We start from the raw sequence: 14,942 nt of genomic DNA, 5'->3' as shown, positions 1-14,942 counted from the left end.
AACCCAATCTCCTTTGATGGTGAAATTAGGGGATGGGGGAGAAACAAGTAACGATGTGAGTTCATCTCTTAGGGGTTTGAAGGTGTTTTACCTGCTGTAGAGACCAAGATATCCATGTTAGAGAAGTTAATGCCCAGCAGGATGTGCTGTGTTAGGGGTCACCCCTGTATCTGTGAGTAGCCCATGCAGAAACTGCTCTTTCACTGTCCACAACCTGCTCTGGAGAGAATGTGTAAGGAAATAAAGCAAGAAAATATGAGAGCAGGAAGAGTAGGAACCACTATAAAGGAATCAGTGCCAAGGCCAGGCTGGATGGGGTCCAAGGCCAGGCTGGACAGGGCTTGGAGCAGCTGCTCTAGTGGAAGGGGTCCCTGCCTGTGGCAGGGGGTTGGAACTGGATGAGCTTTACGGTCCGTTCATCCCAAGCCAGGCTGGGATCCTATGAACTCAAAATCCTGCCCTCCTGCCTGTGTGGAGGAGAAGAGCTGGCTGGGGAGGCAGAGTGTGGTATGAAGGCATTGGAGGAAGAAGCTCAGGGTCCCAGATGGAGAAGCTGTAAGGAGCAATAGCTCTTAACCCCATGAGGACAGGTTACGGGATCCTGCTCGATACGGTTTAGTGCCAACACCTTTGGGCTCATGGAGACCACTGGAGCTCAGGCACAGCACTGCACAACCACAGAGGCTGGGATGTTCTCCTGGTGCTGTCAGAGCCACACATGCAGCCCTGCAGAGCTGCCAGCTTGGGACAGCAGGGCTGATCCTAGATGGAGCTCAAAGTCCAGCAGACATAGGCTCCTTCCATGAGGTTTCCTTGCATGCTGGTTCCCAGCTCACTCTAGCTCCCATATCATAGATATCATAGAATAGTTAGAGTTGGAAAGGAATGGATATATCCCTGTTTTCCAGGATAACCCCGTCCTCAGCATCCTGAATAAGAATAAGCAAAAAATAGTGGGTCTTTTCCATTTGGAAGCACACAAAAGAACCCGTTCTTGGAAGCAGTGAGAAACAAATTGCTAGTTTAGGTATAACCACCTTTCAAATGGATGCACAACTAGCTGGAGAATGACCTTCCAAGAGTTTATGATCCAGTGATATGCCAGGACAGCCTCTCAGAGTGCCACTGGGGCTAGTTCTGAGCCTGGGCCTAACCTCTCTCTTCATTAAGGGCTTGAATGGTAGAGGAGAAATACTTTAAGCATTGTGGATGAGTGGCGAGAGGATGGAGAGGGAGAAGATGGAGGTGAAAGGACTCTGATAGCCTCATGGCATGGTTCTTACTGCTCCTGAAGAACCTTATTTCCTTCCCATCAAACAGCTCTACACCACCAATGCTGCAGCCAGGAGCTAAAAGAGGCAGTGATGGCTTTAATCAGACTGATGCAGGAAGTAAATCCCTGCTTTTCACCCAGCAGGGAAAGGCTTCATTGGGATTGCTGTTTCTAAGCCCATAGCACTGTGGTCCGGAGGCAAAGAGAACTGGTGACAGGGCAATAGGAATGAGAGGAAATGGAGGAATCCCAGGAAATGCTCAGTAAGTGGGACTGGTCTGGGCCAGTGGGGAAAGAGGGAAACCACGGCCAAAAAAAGCCTCGGAGGAAGGAGGGGGAAGTTGTGTTAAACCCCATCCCTCTCACTAGAGCATCAGTTATTAACTGTGCAGCATGACCAGGCAGCAGAGGGACACAAGGAATCAACTGCCTTTTGATAGAGGAGATTCTGATCAGATGTTAAGCAAAGTTTTCCAAGGATTCAGAGGCTGGAACAGAGGCGGATGTGGGATCCCCTCCTGCTGTCTGTATGGATTTGGATGTCTATGAGGAATGGTTGAGGTCCACTTGATCCTAATGCAGTGTAAGGGAGCAGATGCCCTGGTCCTTTCCAAAACACCTGGGGGTCTATTCCATAAACCAGTTTTGTTCCTTCCCTCCCAGAGCACTTTCCTGTTAGGAGTTTAAACTTCTTGATGAACTTAACAAGCCCTTTCCTTGGAAAGCTGAATTTGTTTCCCAGGTTCCAGGGGAAATGTTTGTTCTTCAGGAATCTTCCAACCTCCCTGAAGTCATCTATAATCTGGGATGGCAATGGCAGGAGTGATAGGCAGAAATCTATCAGTGTGGTGAGGATTTGATAATGAAGGTAGGCCTTGTGCCTACTGACAAGATACAGACCTCATCTGCTTGTCCTTTTGCTCAAGGTCCTCTTCTTTAGCCCTGATTCACATAGAATTCCATCTTCCTTGGGACAAATGTGAATGTATTTATTTCCTTCCAAATCAGGCTGAGCACCTCGCTGTGAACATATTCTGTTCCTTCTTCTTGGCTAGCTGAAGTCTCCATGCCTCCATCTGCTGCACTTATCTGCCTTCCAAGACTTCCACCAGGCAACTCTTTGAATATCAGAAAGCTTTCTTAGCAAAGCAATACATCTTGAACTCAAGATCTGGTTTTACACCAGCACATAAGGTGCCTTTCCATGTGCTATATGGTATAGAGATGCCCATAGAGCAAGCAGAGAGGACGTGGGACCTATGGGCCCATCGACACCCTTGCAGAGCAGCAATGGTGCCCAGTGACAGGACAAGAAGAAAGAGGCACAAACTGAAATACAAGGAGCTCCATTTAGCAGCAGAACCCCCTTTTTAACTGTCAGGGTGGTCAAACACCAGTACAGGTTCCCCAAGGAGGAGACAGAGTCTCCAACCTTGATGTGAGACAATCACAACCCAGCTGGACACTGTCCTGGGTAACCTGCTCCTGGTGACCCTGCTGTGAGCAGAGGCCCCTGCCAATCTCAGCCATGGGGACATTCAGTAACATCAAGATCTGATAATATCAATCCCTAACATGGAGTTAAACCACATCCACTGCTCACTCTCTACATGTAGTAGGCCCTACCATTTGTAACACATCAGCTCCCTTTGATTGACACATTATTGGCCCAACTTACATCGTAAGTGGCCAGTTACCTTTCCAGCTTTTAGCCCAACACAGACACCTGGTGCCATTTAAAGGACAAGGTTAAACCTAGACTGGAAATGCATCAGAACTGCTGTTGGAGCTCCTTTTATCTCACTTCATCAGCTATTAACTAAATGGCTCCACAGCTTGAAGTGTAATTTTATGGTGGCAAGGTCTATGGCATGAAACGTGGAGTACAGCATGAGTAGGGGTTACTCCAGGCTAATTTAGAGCCCATGACACTCAAGGTGTACAAGGTGACACAAGGGGTAATGGGTTCAAAATGAAACAGGGGACGTTTAGATTGGATCTAAGGCAGAAGCTCTTCCCTGTGAGGGTGCTGAGGCACTGGAATGGGTTGCCCAAGGAATCTGTGAATGCTCCATCCCTGGCAGTGCTCAAGGCCAGGTTGGACACAGCCTTGGGTGCCATGGTTTAGTGTGAGGTGTCCCTGCCCATGGCAGGGGTTGGAACTGGATGATCTTAAGGTCCTTTCCAACCCAAACCATTCTGTGATTCTATGATTCTCAGCACAAAGACCCTCCACGATGGTCTCCATGACATCCCATAGCATTAGGAACTCCAGGCAAGCACAAAATGACAATCAACACAGTGCCAGAGCACTGGACCAGGTTGCCCAGGGGAGCTGTGGAGTCTCCTATGTTGGAGATCTTCAAGGCCTGCCTGGACATGTTCCTGTGTGATGTACTCTAGGTTACCCTGCTCTTGCAGGGGGGTTGGACTGGATGAGTTTTGAGGTCCCTTCCAACCCTTGGGATTCTGGGATTCTGGGATTCTGTGACCATGTGCCTCCCAGACTGGTTTGGGTTGAAGGGACCTTAAAGCTCCTCCATTCCCAACCCCTGCCATGGGCAGGGACCCCTTCCACTGGAGCAGCTGCTCCAAGCCCCTGTGTCCAACCTGGCCTTGAGCACTGCCAGGGATGGGGCAGCCACAGCTTCTCTGGGCACCCTGTGCCAGCGCCTCAGCACCCTAAAATGTGCAACATATTCCCATGTCAGACAATCCTTTCAAGCAGAGAATGAAAACTGTTCCCTCCTAACAACCACAGCACTGCACAACCCTGCCTGTGGCACAGCTGGATATTCCCTGTGGCACAGCTGGATATTCCTTGTGACACTGCTGGATATTCCCTCCCTGTGAGGTCAGACCAAGCTGGGAACACTTCAGCATGACCAACACCACTGCCCTGGAGCAGAGATGGACTTGGGATGTTCCTGTGGCTGGGCCAGGAAGGAGGAACCGCTCCCAAGGAGGAACTAAACAGTCCCAAAGAGGAACTGCTCCCAAGGAGGAGCTGCTCCCAAGGAGGAGCTGCTCTCAGCCTCCTGGCTCAGCTCCCTGCGCACAGCCCCATCCGTTCATTGATCCCACAAACCCCCTTGCAGGAAAAGCTTCCCAGTTCCTTCCAGGTGAACGGGCTTAGCTCAAACCACCACTTCAAGCCCTTGAAGCTCACCCTGCTCCTTTTGCCCGCAGGAAACTAGAGCATGAACAGGGAGACCGGTTACACACTGGAAACCACCCGGTTAGGGCATGGCCAAAGGATGCTTATCCATAGCTGGAAGCCTCGGCTGCTCCACAGGGATCCCAGCAGCGCTGCCACCCTGAAGCACTCACACGGGTGGAAGATCCCGGTGTGCCGGGAGCTCTGACAGCAGCACGGTGGGAATGTTCCCATCGGGAAAGAGCAACGCCTGGGGCTGAAAGGAGGGAGTTATTCCCAAGGAAACACAGGGAGCGGAGGAGGGCTGAGGGCTCTGAGGCGGGGACAGAGAGCCCTGAACTCAAACGATGGGATCTTTATGTCAACAAGGGGCCGGGACTTCCCTTCCTCTAACACAAACCCACCCCAATTGCAGCCCTTCCAATGGGCAGCTCCCCCACAACCACTCACTTCTTGCTCCATGTTACACCAATAACCACCAGTTTGCCATTTCTGGGTTCAAGCAGCCGCTTGGAGCATCCAAACCATCCCCATGGATGAGCATGGGGTAAGAAGCTGCCCGCACCCTGCTCCCACCCAGTCTCCACACCTCCATGGTGCCCATGAGGGGGTCACCATCCTGCCCCCATCACTGCTAGGGTGCAGAGCACGACGGGGGCATGGGGATGTTACTGTGGGGCAGCTGAAGAGGGCAAACACGGCCCCCACAGGCCAGGCTGCCCCATAGGGCCCATCTCCCACCACAGCACAGGTGGGAAGGCCCAGACCCACTGTTCCCCCCCATAACCCACACTGCAAGCCGGGGCTGAGCCCCACAGCCCCCCTGCGCCCTCCCGGCCCGTCGGGGCTGCTCCCCGCACCTTGTTCCGGCCGCTGCTCCCCTCCTCCGGCAGCCGTCGTGGCAGCGGGCTCGGTGCGGGCCCATGCGGCCCGGCGGCTGCGGCAGAGCGGGCAGCGCAGGCCCGGGCCCTGCAGGCAGCGCTGGAAGCAAGCGAGGCACAAGGAGTGGCGGCAGGGCGGCTCCCCCGGAGCCTGCCGGCACCCGGGGCACTCCGGCACCGCCAGCAGCACCTCCGGCTCCGGCTCCGGTTCCTCCGGTACCCCCAGCCCGGCCCGGGCCCGACGCCGCCGGCCCCGCCGCGCAGCCACCGCGGCCCGTCCGCCCGGCGCCGCCGCCGCCGCCATCTTCTCACTCTTGGAAGGGACGGAGCGCTGAGGGAGAGACCACGCCCACTGTGCATAATTAATGAGGGGATGAGCGCCCCCCCACCGCTATTTATGTTAATTAGAGCCATATGCAGCACGGGGCCCGCTCCGCGGTGACCACGCCCACCTAGTTAATATTCATGACTGTCCTATATAAGGAGGAGCCGCCTCTTCAGTCCCGCAGCAGCGGGTGGGCTGGGGATGGTTTGGTGTTTACTGCATAGCACTGCTCATGAATTGGGTTGAACGGAGCTGAAATCCCATCCAGCTCCAACCCCTTCCACTGGAGCAGCTGCTCCAAGCCCCTGTGTCCAACCTGACCTTGAGCACTGCCAGGGATGGGGCAGCCACAGCTTCTCTGTGCCAGCATGGTCAGTTCATCCCATGTTGTCTCTGCTGCTCCTGCCTCCTCTGCTCCATCATGGGGTTCACTCCATGGGCTTCCTCAGTGTGAGTCTTTCCCATGTCAACATGGGACTCTTTGTGACCTGCTCCAGCGCTGGTGCCTTCCATGGGATGCATCCTTCAGGAGCTCTGTCTCCACCATGGGATCAGTGGACCTGTAAGTCCTGCAGCAAGCCTGCTCCAGTGTGGGCTCCTCCATTCAAGGGGCCACAGGAGCCTGCTCCTGCACAGGCTTCCCATGGGATCACAGCATCCTTTGGGCATTCCCCTACTCCAGGGTCCCTTGGGGACCCCATTCCCAGGGTGGGGGGAAGGCAAACCCCCTTTTCCCAAGGAAAACCTGTGCCTTTGGATGCTGCAGCTCCTCTTTTATCCCTTCCCTCCTGGGAGAGTGCCCCTCTGCAAACCCTGCCTGGAGGAGGATGGGGAAAAGGGCAGCAAGCACAAAACATATCCCAGGGATGTGCTCCTGAGGCTGCCGATGGCTCCATGGGGCTGCAGCTGGGATTCACTGTGCGCTGAGCTCACCACAGCCAGCATCCCATGCCCATTATTCATGCCCATTATTCATTAGGTCTGGCTCATCTCCAAAGCCTGGCTCTTTGCTGCCTCCTTTTCCCTGCTCTGGATGCACAGCCCCTCTACACCAGCTCTGTCTTGCAGCCTCTTTCCACACCTTCCCTTTTCTACCCCAAAAAGAGGATGCTTAAATGGGGTTTTGCATCTCTTCCTCCGAGGCTCCTCCATAGGAAGCAGCACCTCTCAGGAGGGAAGGTGTTCCAAGCCTTTCCCTCCCAATAGCTGTTCTTTAAGCCCTCAATGTGTTCCGCAAGCTCTGCTCCTTGTTTGCTGATTGCTCAATGCTGCAGGCCAAGGAGGCTTCCTTCAGGAATGACTGTGCCTTGTGGGAAGCCTCTGAGGGGATTGGTTCCATGCGGTTCATGAGACATAACCGACTTTGCATCCCTAAAGCTTCAAACGCTGACATCAATGAGGTCCCTGCAGCTCCAAGGGCTCGCACAGCACCAGAGGTGGAAATGCAGGAGGCCATGGAGCTGCTGCAAGGGCTGGAGCAGCTCTGCTCTGGAGCCAGGCTGAGAGAGCTGGGCTGGGGCAGCCTGGACAAGAGAAGGCTCCTGAAGGGGAGAGCTGAGAGCAGCTCCAGTGCCTGCAGGGGCTGCAGGAAAGCTGGAGAGGGGCTTGGGACAAGGGCCTGGAGGGCCAGGCCAAGGGGAATGGCTTGAACCTGCCCAAGAGAGGGGAGACTGAGCTGAGCTCTGAGGCAGAAGCTGTTCCCTGGGAGGGTGCTGAGGCGCTGGCACAGGGTGCCCAGAGAAGCTGTGGCTGCCCCATCCCTGGCAGTGCTCAAGGCCAGGTTGGACACAGGGGCTTGGAGCAGCTGCTCCATGGAAGGGGTCCCTGCCCATGGCAGGGGTTGGAGCTGGGTGAGCTTTAAGCTCCCTTCTATCCCAAACCATTCCAGGATTCCCTGTTTCCATTACAAAGCTCTATAGTGAGTAAAGGAAGAAACCTCAAATGCTTGCCCTGCTCAGAGGACAGGTATCTTGTCATGGTGCTGCCCCAGCCTGGTCCTGCTTTGACATCTCCCATTGCCCCTCTGCTCCCTGTGCTCTCCATCACCAGCTCCCCCAGGACACTGTCTTCTACAGGTTCATGGCATCCAAGAACTTCTTCTTTAGCCCTCAGCTTGGGCACTGCTCTTCCTTTCTGTGGCACACGGGTTTTAGTAGTGCCTGGATGGATGTCACCCTGATGGCCCTTGGGCTCTGCCATTGCAGTTTCTACATTCAAGAGCTTGAATCAGCTCAAAGAACTGATTTGGGGGCATTTTTAAGGCAGCCTCAGGTTCAGAATCTCCCTGCAGAGGAGCTTGGTGCTTTCTGTGGCTGTGCAGGGACTCCTGACTGCTTGGCTCCATCATGCACTCACCAAACCTCCTCTAAAGAGAGGTCCATCCTGCATTAGCTGTGTGCAGGGAGGGGGAACCAGAGAACATCAGAGGAGGCTGAGCCTCTGCACTGGTTGCTATGGAAATCTCTTGTGCTTCTCTTCTGCTTCCCATCTCCTTACTGGGGCACTAAAACCATCTGTCTTTGCACCGCATTTCAGTGCCAGGCCCCCCTCTGATGGAGGATCTCAGCCATCCTCACATCGGGGTGGCTGCAGAGGCAGAGGTGAAGCCTCTGTCCCTATATCCAGAAGGTCGGTTTAGGCTGGATATAAGGAGAGATTTGGGGCTCCTTGCAAGAGCCGTGGTTGGAGAGAGGAAGGGGAGATCCCTGCCCAAGAAACAGCCTCAAATGGGTGCCAGGGACTTGCTAAGGGTTATCATCTCCTTGCTGTCTCACCTGCTCTATCAGCTGTTGAATGGATACAAGGATGTCAATGCATCGATCCTCACCACTGTGGGGATCCACAAAGGGCCAACTGATGGAAAAGCTGATTTCCAGGGAACAAATAATTGTAGTGACTTTAAGTGTATTGCAGTGACTATTGAGATGAATGATCATGTGAAGGAGGCAGGGATTGGGTGCTGGGACTGCACTTGGTCCATCAGCTCAGGTGTGTGTCCTGATGATCATAGAATCATAGAATAGTTAGGATTGGAAAGGACCTCACCTCAAGATCATCCAGTTCCAACCCCTGCCATGGGCAGGGACACCTCACACTAAACCATGGCACCCAAGGCTCTGTCCAACCTGGCCTTGAACACTGCCAGGGATGGAGCATTCACAACCTCCCTGGGCAACCCATTCCAGTGCCTCAGCACCCTCACAGTAAAGAATTTCTTCCTTATATCCAATCTAAACTTCCCCTGTTTCAGTTTGAACCCATCACCCCTTGTCCTATCACTGCAGTCCCTATGGACACCCCAAAACTGCCTTCCCCCCCGAATCAGCCTGAGCTGGGAGATGGTGCCTGGAGAGGCCTCAGGGTGGGACAGAGAACATGGGAAGAGGGGACAGTTGCCCACCAAAAGCACTCATGGGACAAGACACGTGCAGAGCTTCAGCTCCCTGCAGGGGTCCTTGCCACAGGGGGGTTAGAAAGGGATCTCTGTCTGATATTGTCCCAAACAGCTCCTGAGCATCCAGCCCTCTGGACAGAACTTGGTTTCTGTGGCTCCAGTTCATCTGCTGGCCCAAAGCCCTGCAAGGGGAATGGCTTGAACCTGCCCAAGAGAGGGGAGACTGAGCTGAGCTCTGAGGCAGAAGCTGTTCCCTGGGAGGGTGCTGAGGCGCTGGCACAGGGTGCCCAGAGAAGCTGTGGCTGCCCCATCCCTGGCAGTGCTCAAGGCCAGGTTGGACACAGGGGCTTGGAGCAGCTGCTCCAGTGGAAGGGGTCCCTGCCCGTGGCAGGGGTTGGGATGGGATGAGCTTTAAGCTCCTTCATCCCAACCCATTCCATGACTCCACAGCTCAGGACGTGCGGAGCCCAGCGCCGGCCTGCAGAGGGTATCCTAAGCCTGCGCAAGGCTCCAGCCTCGCATCCCGCAGCCCCAGGCAGGATGCTCTGCCTTGCCCAGCCTGCAGGGATCGTGTCCCTGCTCCTCCCCTGTCCCGAGGCAGGGTTCTGGCACCCCCGTTTCTCTCTGTGGTCCTCCCAGCGATGGTACCAGCCCTGGGCAGACACTTGCCATGGATGCAGGTGGGGATGCGCTGCAGAGGAGACAGGAGATACGGACAGGCAATGATGCTGTGCCCACCCCGTTCTCCTCTATGGCATTCCCCCTTCCTTTGCCCAGCCTCTCTTCACCCCTCTCTCTTATTTAGGTGCTGATCTCCATCCCTGGAGGGGAATCTCTTACTCACTATCCTCTGTTGCTGGTTTGCCCTGATTAAAGGCTACAGGTTACATATATTAACCATGTTGTTGGTCTTGGAACCACAGAATCAATGAGATTGGAAAAGCCCTTTAAGCTCATCCAGTCCAACCCATGGCCACCCCTGCCCCATGGCACTGAGGCCTCATCTCCACGGGCTGTGAACCCTTGCAGGGCCAGTGCCTGCAGCCCTGCCCTGGGCAGCCTGTTCCAATGCCTGAGCACCCTGTGGGGCAGGAATTGTTCCTCAGCTCCATCTAAACCTGCCCTGGGGCAGCTCTTGTGCTTGGCATCATCCTCAGACGTTAAAAGCACCGTTTGCCCATCCCAGGCTGGGCTGTGGGGTTCCATTGGTGAATTATCCTTGTTAAGCTTCTTCCATCATTGTCTGCCTTCAATCCCCAGAGATGCAGCTTTAGAGCTCTTGAGAGTCCTCCAGCACCCTGATTCATGCAAACCCAACCACTGCCTGCATGGGTTAGGGCTGGATGGTGATCAGACCTTCTCAGATGCTGACATGTGCTCCTGCAGGGATCTGCTGTAACTGCACAAAGCCCTTGGGAGCACCCCTTGCATTCAAAGTGCTGTAGGAAATGGTGTGCCCCCAGCACAGGTCCTGCTGTAGGGTGATGGGTTTGAAGGCTGCTCCTCCTTTTCCTGGAGCAGGAATCAGGAGAGGTTGAGTGATGTCCTCAGGAGATACAGTGATGTCCTCAGGAGATACAGAGTGATGTCCTCAGGAGATGCAGAGTGATGTGCTCAGGAGATGCAGAGTGATGTGCTCAGGAGATGTAAAGTGATGTCCTCAGGAGATATAGAGTGATGTCCTCAGTAGGCAGCCTCCATAGCTCAAGGTGTGAGATGCAATAAAACCCCTCAGTGAGGCTGAATTTTATGTGCCCCATTGGGCAGAGCAACCTCCGGACCTGCTCCATGGTGAATCCTCTGCTTGAACGTCCCCTAAACACAAGTGCCTTCAGGAGGAGCTCTCCTTGGCTTGAATCACCCATCAGGATGGGAGCAGGGATGCTGGGCACAGTGGTGTCAGTGCTACAGCTGCAGCCAGTGCACCAGGAGGAGATGCTGATGCTCACATGTAAGGTATCTCCCTGCAGCTCCAGATGTTCAGTGCTCACTTCTAGCTTGGAGACACATCTCCTGCCATGGCTGAGCCAAAGCCAGGCCCTGGGTTGGGATGGGACAGGAGCCTGGATGCAGACGTGGCTCCAGTGTGCCCAGTGAGGAGCTCAAGGTTACACCATCAGTCATAGGAGGGAGGTAGCTCCTCTCCCATGGTTCTGCTGCTGTGAATTGGGGTGACTCCAATGCTGGTTTAATGCAGAAGGAGCAGCATGAAACCAGACCAAAGCTCAGCCTGAAGGATCCTCTCTGTATGTCCTCTTCCACCTTGATCAGAGCTGTAGGGCCAGAGGTGGGAAGAGCTCAGGGGCATCATGCAAGGAGACAAGGCTGAATCTGCATCCCAGAGAGGTGATCTACTTCCCCATCCAGCTCTCATCTCTGCATGGGGTTCTGTGGGACCAGTGGGGACCAGAGCCATGCAGGACATCAGCCCTGACTGTCCAAACGTCCCTCTGTATCTCCTGATGGCTTCTGTGCCTGCAGGGAGGAGGGATGCTGAGAGGGATGGGCTGGGAGCAGGAGTCTTAGGCTGCTGCCCAATGCTTGTGTGGGCTCAAGGCATTGACAGGTGGAGATCAACCCCATGAGGAATCTGCATCCAGCAACAGCATAAGAGGGCCATGGAGCTGCTGCGAGGGCTGGAGCAGCTCTGCTCTGGAGCCAGGCTGAGAGAGCTGGGCTGGGGCAGCCTGGACAAGAGAAGGGGAGAGCTGAGAGCAGCTCCAGTGCCTAAAGGGGCTGCAGGAAAGCTGGAGAGGGGCTTGGGACAAGGGCCTGGAGGGATAGGAATGAGCTTGGAGCAGCTGCTCTATGGAAGAGGTTGGAGCTGGAGGAGCTTTAAGCTCCCTTCAACCCAAACCAGTCTGGGTCCCAGGTCCTCCCCACCTATCCCATCCTCCCTCACCTCCATGCTCCGCTCATTCCCAGCTCCCTGCACGTTTGCTGACCACACTCTGTTTTCTCCTCCTGCTCCATAAGGATATGGAAGGGGTTTGAGCACACAGCTCCCACCGGGAGCAGCCGGCACCTCCTCTCCCAGCTCTTCCCTGCCTTGAAAAGCCCATTTGTAACGTAGCTCTGTGGGCAGGTTATGAAAGTGCTGAGGAAATCAGGGCCACGGAGCCCAGTCAATGGAGGTATTTAGTGTCCCTTCTCTAACAGCATCAGCTGAAGTCAGGACTGTAGCTCCTGGCCCCATATCAGGACTAGAACTGATGGAGAAGTCCAGCCATGGCCTAAGTGCAGACCCCGGAGTTAAAGACCAGCCTTGTCAGGAGCAAGGTGCTGTGTTACATCTCTGGTGGGTCTCATAAAGAATACATTCACCCTTTGGCAAAACCAGGGCTCTTTATCTTCATCTGCGAAGGAATCTGTCTGACAGTTCCATACTGCCAACATCAATCCATCTGCCACCCTGCGTCAGGCTCCAAAACACCATGGGATTGGCTTGGAAATAAGGAAACTTGGGTGCTTTTTGTTTGCCTTCTGGTTCCTGAGCCTTTGGGTCAAACCCCTTCGTGTTTGCTGGGGAATGGAGCACAACACGATGCATTTTGGGTTGGTTTGGGTGTTTTTTTCAGGTGAAAACTGAGATTCTCAAACAAACTCCTGAATAAACAGTGTGGGTTCCAAAAACATCCCTCACCATGAGGGCCTGGTGGCAGGATCATGAGCTGGCCACGGTGCAGGCTGCAGGAGCTGCTTTCCATACCTTTCCCTGGAAGTCTGTAGCTGAGCATCCCTGATGTTTGATCACAGAACCATGGAATGGGTTGGGTTGAAGGGAGCTTAGAGCTGATCCAGCCCCAACCCCTGCCAGGGCAGGGACCCCTTCCACTGGAGCAGCTGCTCCAAGCCCCTGTGTCCAACCTGGCCTTGAGCACTGCCAGGGATGGGGCAGCCACAGCTTCTCTGGGCACCCTGTGCCAGCGCCTCAGCACCCTCCCAGGGAACAGCTTCTGCCTCAGAGCTCAGCTCAGTCTCCCCTCTCTTGGGCAGGTTCAAGCCATTCCCCTTGGCCAGGCCCTCCAGGCCCTTGTCCCAAGCCCCTCTCCAGCTTTCCTGCAGCCCCTTTAGGCACTGGAGCTGCTCTCAGGGCTCCCCAGAGCACAGCAGAGGGGCAGGATCCCCTCCCTGAGCTGCTGCTCACGCTCTGGGGGTGCCCCCAGCACACAAGGGGGGGTGTTTGTTGCTCTCTTCCCTTCACACCCCTCTCTGCAGTGTTTTGAAGCTGTGTGGTCACTTCAGGACCTCTCTGCTCAGCCCTGGGATGCAGCAGTGAGTGCACTGCTGTGCTCACTGTAGGCAGACGGTGGCAGATGCTGTATAGAGCACCCCTAGGTTATGTTCTCCTTCATCCCCCTGTCCTGCACCAGAGCCATGTGCATCGTATGCACCGAGTGGCACAGTTGTTTTAGAGCTCATTAACATCATCCCTGTGATGAGCCCAGCTCCATCCCCTGCTCTGCACATAGGGATGTGCTCTCTGAGGACCACAGAGCTCCCCATTGGGAGACTCCAGGTGGGATGAGGTCTTGTCTCCATTTGCTGCCTGTGGTTTGGTGGTGGCCACTTGAAGGATGGGTGCATTAATGCATCTTGGCTTCTTGTGCTCAGCATCTTCAAGAGAAAACAGCAGAGCTGGTGATTTAAAGTGTTATTCAGGCACGTTTCAGGGAATCTAAGAGATATCCATCATATCCAGCTCCAGGAATGGGTACTTGCAGACGTGGTTTGGTAGAGAGGGATGCGTTTGGCTCCTGGGGTAGGGTTTGAGATGAGCAGAAAGAAGGGATTGATGGATGGAAGAGGTTCTCCTGCAGAAATTCCCCTTGGGTGCTTCCCTCTCTGAGCCAAATGGGACATGTGGCTGCTGTGAGCAGGATTAGGGGCTTGGGGACACCTTGGAGCTGTGGGCAGACCAGTGGCTTGGTGCCACTCCAAGTGGGTTGGCATCAGGCATAAAGACCTCAAACCTTGGAAAACCCAATCCCAAGCTTGACTTAATGGAGGAAAAGAACTGAGTTGGCTGATGAAGGAGATCTTGGTTTCCTGGTGCCAAAGGAATTGCAGTGATGATGGCTTCTCCACAGCTGGTGGTGTGAGGAAGATGAAGGAGATGGGGACAAGAGAGAGACCCTGTGGTGTAGAGATTAAGGAGAAGCCTGCAAGGTCTGGAACCTCCATCCAAGCCTGTTTGATGTGGGAACATGGGCATGAAGGTGTTCAACACTGCATTAAAGCCCATATGGCTTCTGCTGATACAGTGTCTTGCTCTTTGTACCCCTGGAAGTGTGAGTTGTGAAGGTGGAGCAGGAGGAATGGGTGAAAACCACCCTAAAACTGGCTTTGGGGGTCTAAGGAACCCATCTCCATGATGGACTGGTGACTGGGTTACCCTGGCCATGGGAAGCAGTGGACACGGCAGCTCAGGAGGATCCAATGCTGCCCATCTTCTCCATGGAGAGGCAGAGCAGGGCTGGCAGCCAGAGCTGGAGCACTTCCAGCAGGATCTGGGGAGCAGCAGGAACAGGAGCAACACGGAGGTGACTTCGTCAGGGGTCATGATGCTTCATGCCCATCAGCTCCATGCTGGGGAGATGGAGCATGGCTGAGGTGTGAGTGCTGCTCTTCACTCTGCTCGAGGAGGATTTGGGATCATGGCTTGGGTGTCCTGCAGGCAGGGACTTTGTTGGTCATCTAAGGTGGCTTTGTGCAGCTGGAGGGATGTAAAGCACCTGGTGGGGAGAGTGGATTCAACTGCTTTGTCCCACTGAAACCCTTGTGGGTACGGGACAGCTCGCTGCACCCCACTACCTTGGGAGGGCAGGATCCCAGCCACGGCAATGGGAAGGCAACTGGGCTTTACTGGGCGGGGAGTCAGGGCACTGGGGGACCTCAGCTGTGGAACAGAA

General features: G+C 54.7%; 1 protein-coding gene across 1 annotated transcript in view; it reads right to left on the bottom strand.

The window, feature by feature from the left end:
• The window catches only part of RNF169 (ring finger protein 169), a 31,180-nt gene extending 19,242 nt beyond the window's left edge, over window positions 1–11,938 (bottom strand). Inside the window, exons 1-2 of the mRNA XM_034072797.1 lie at window positions 11,933–11,938; window positions 5,291–5,642 (exon numbers count right to left, since the gene is read on the bottom strand). Coding sequence (XP_033928688.1) covers window positions 5,291–5,642; window positions 11,933–11,938 — 358 coding nt within the window. The remainder of the gene's footprint in view (window positions 1–5,290; window positions 5,643–11,932) is intronic.
• Between the last annotated feature and the right edge of the window lie 3,004 nt (window positions 11,939–14,942).

The sequence above is a fragment of the Melopsittacus undulatus genome, chromosome 2 (assembly GCF_012275295.1).
Source record: "Melopsittacus undulatus isolate bMelUnd1 chromosome 2, bMelUnd1.mat.Z, whole genome shotgun sequence".
NCBI lineage: Eukaryota > Metazoa > Chordata > Aves > Psittaciformes > Psittaculidae > Melopsittacus > Melopsittacus undulatus.
Note: the sequence above shows the minus strand (reverse complement) of the source record. Positions and strands in the feature narration are given on the sequence as shown.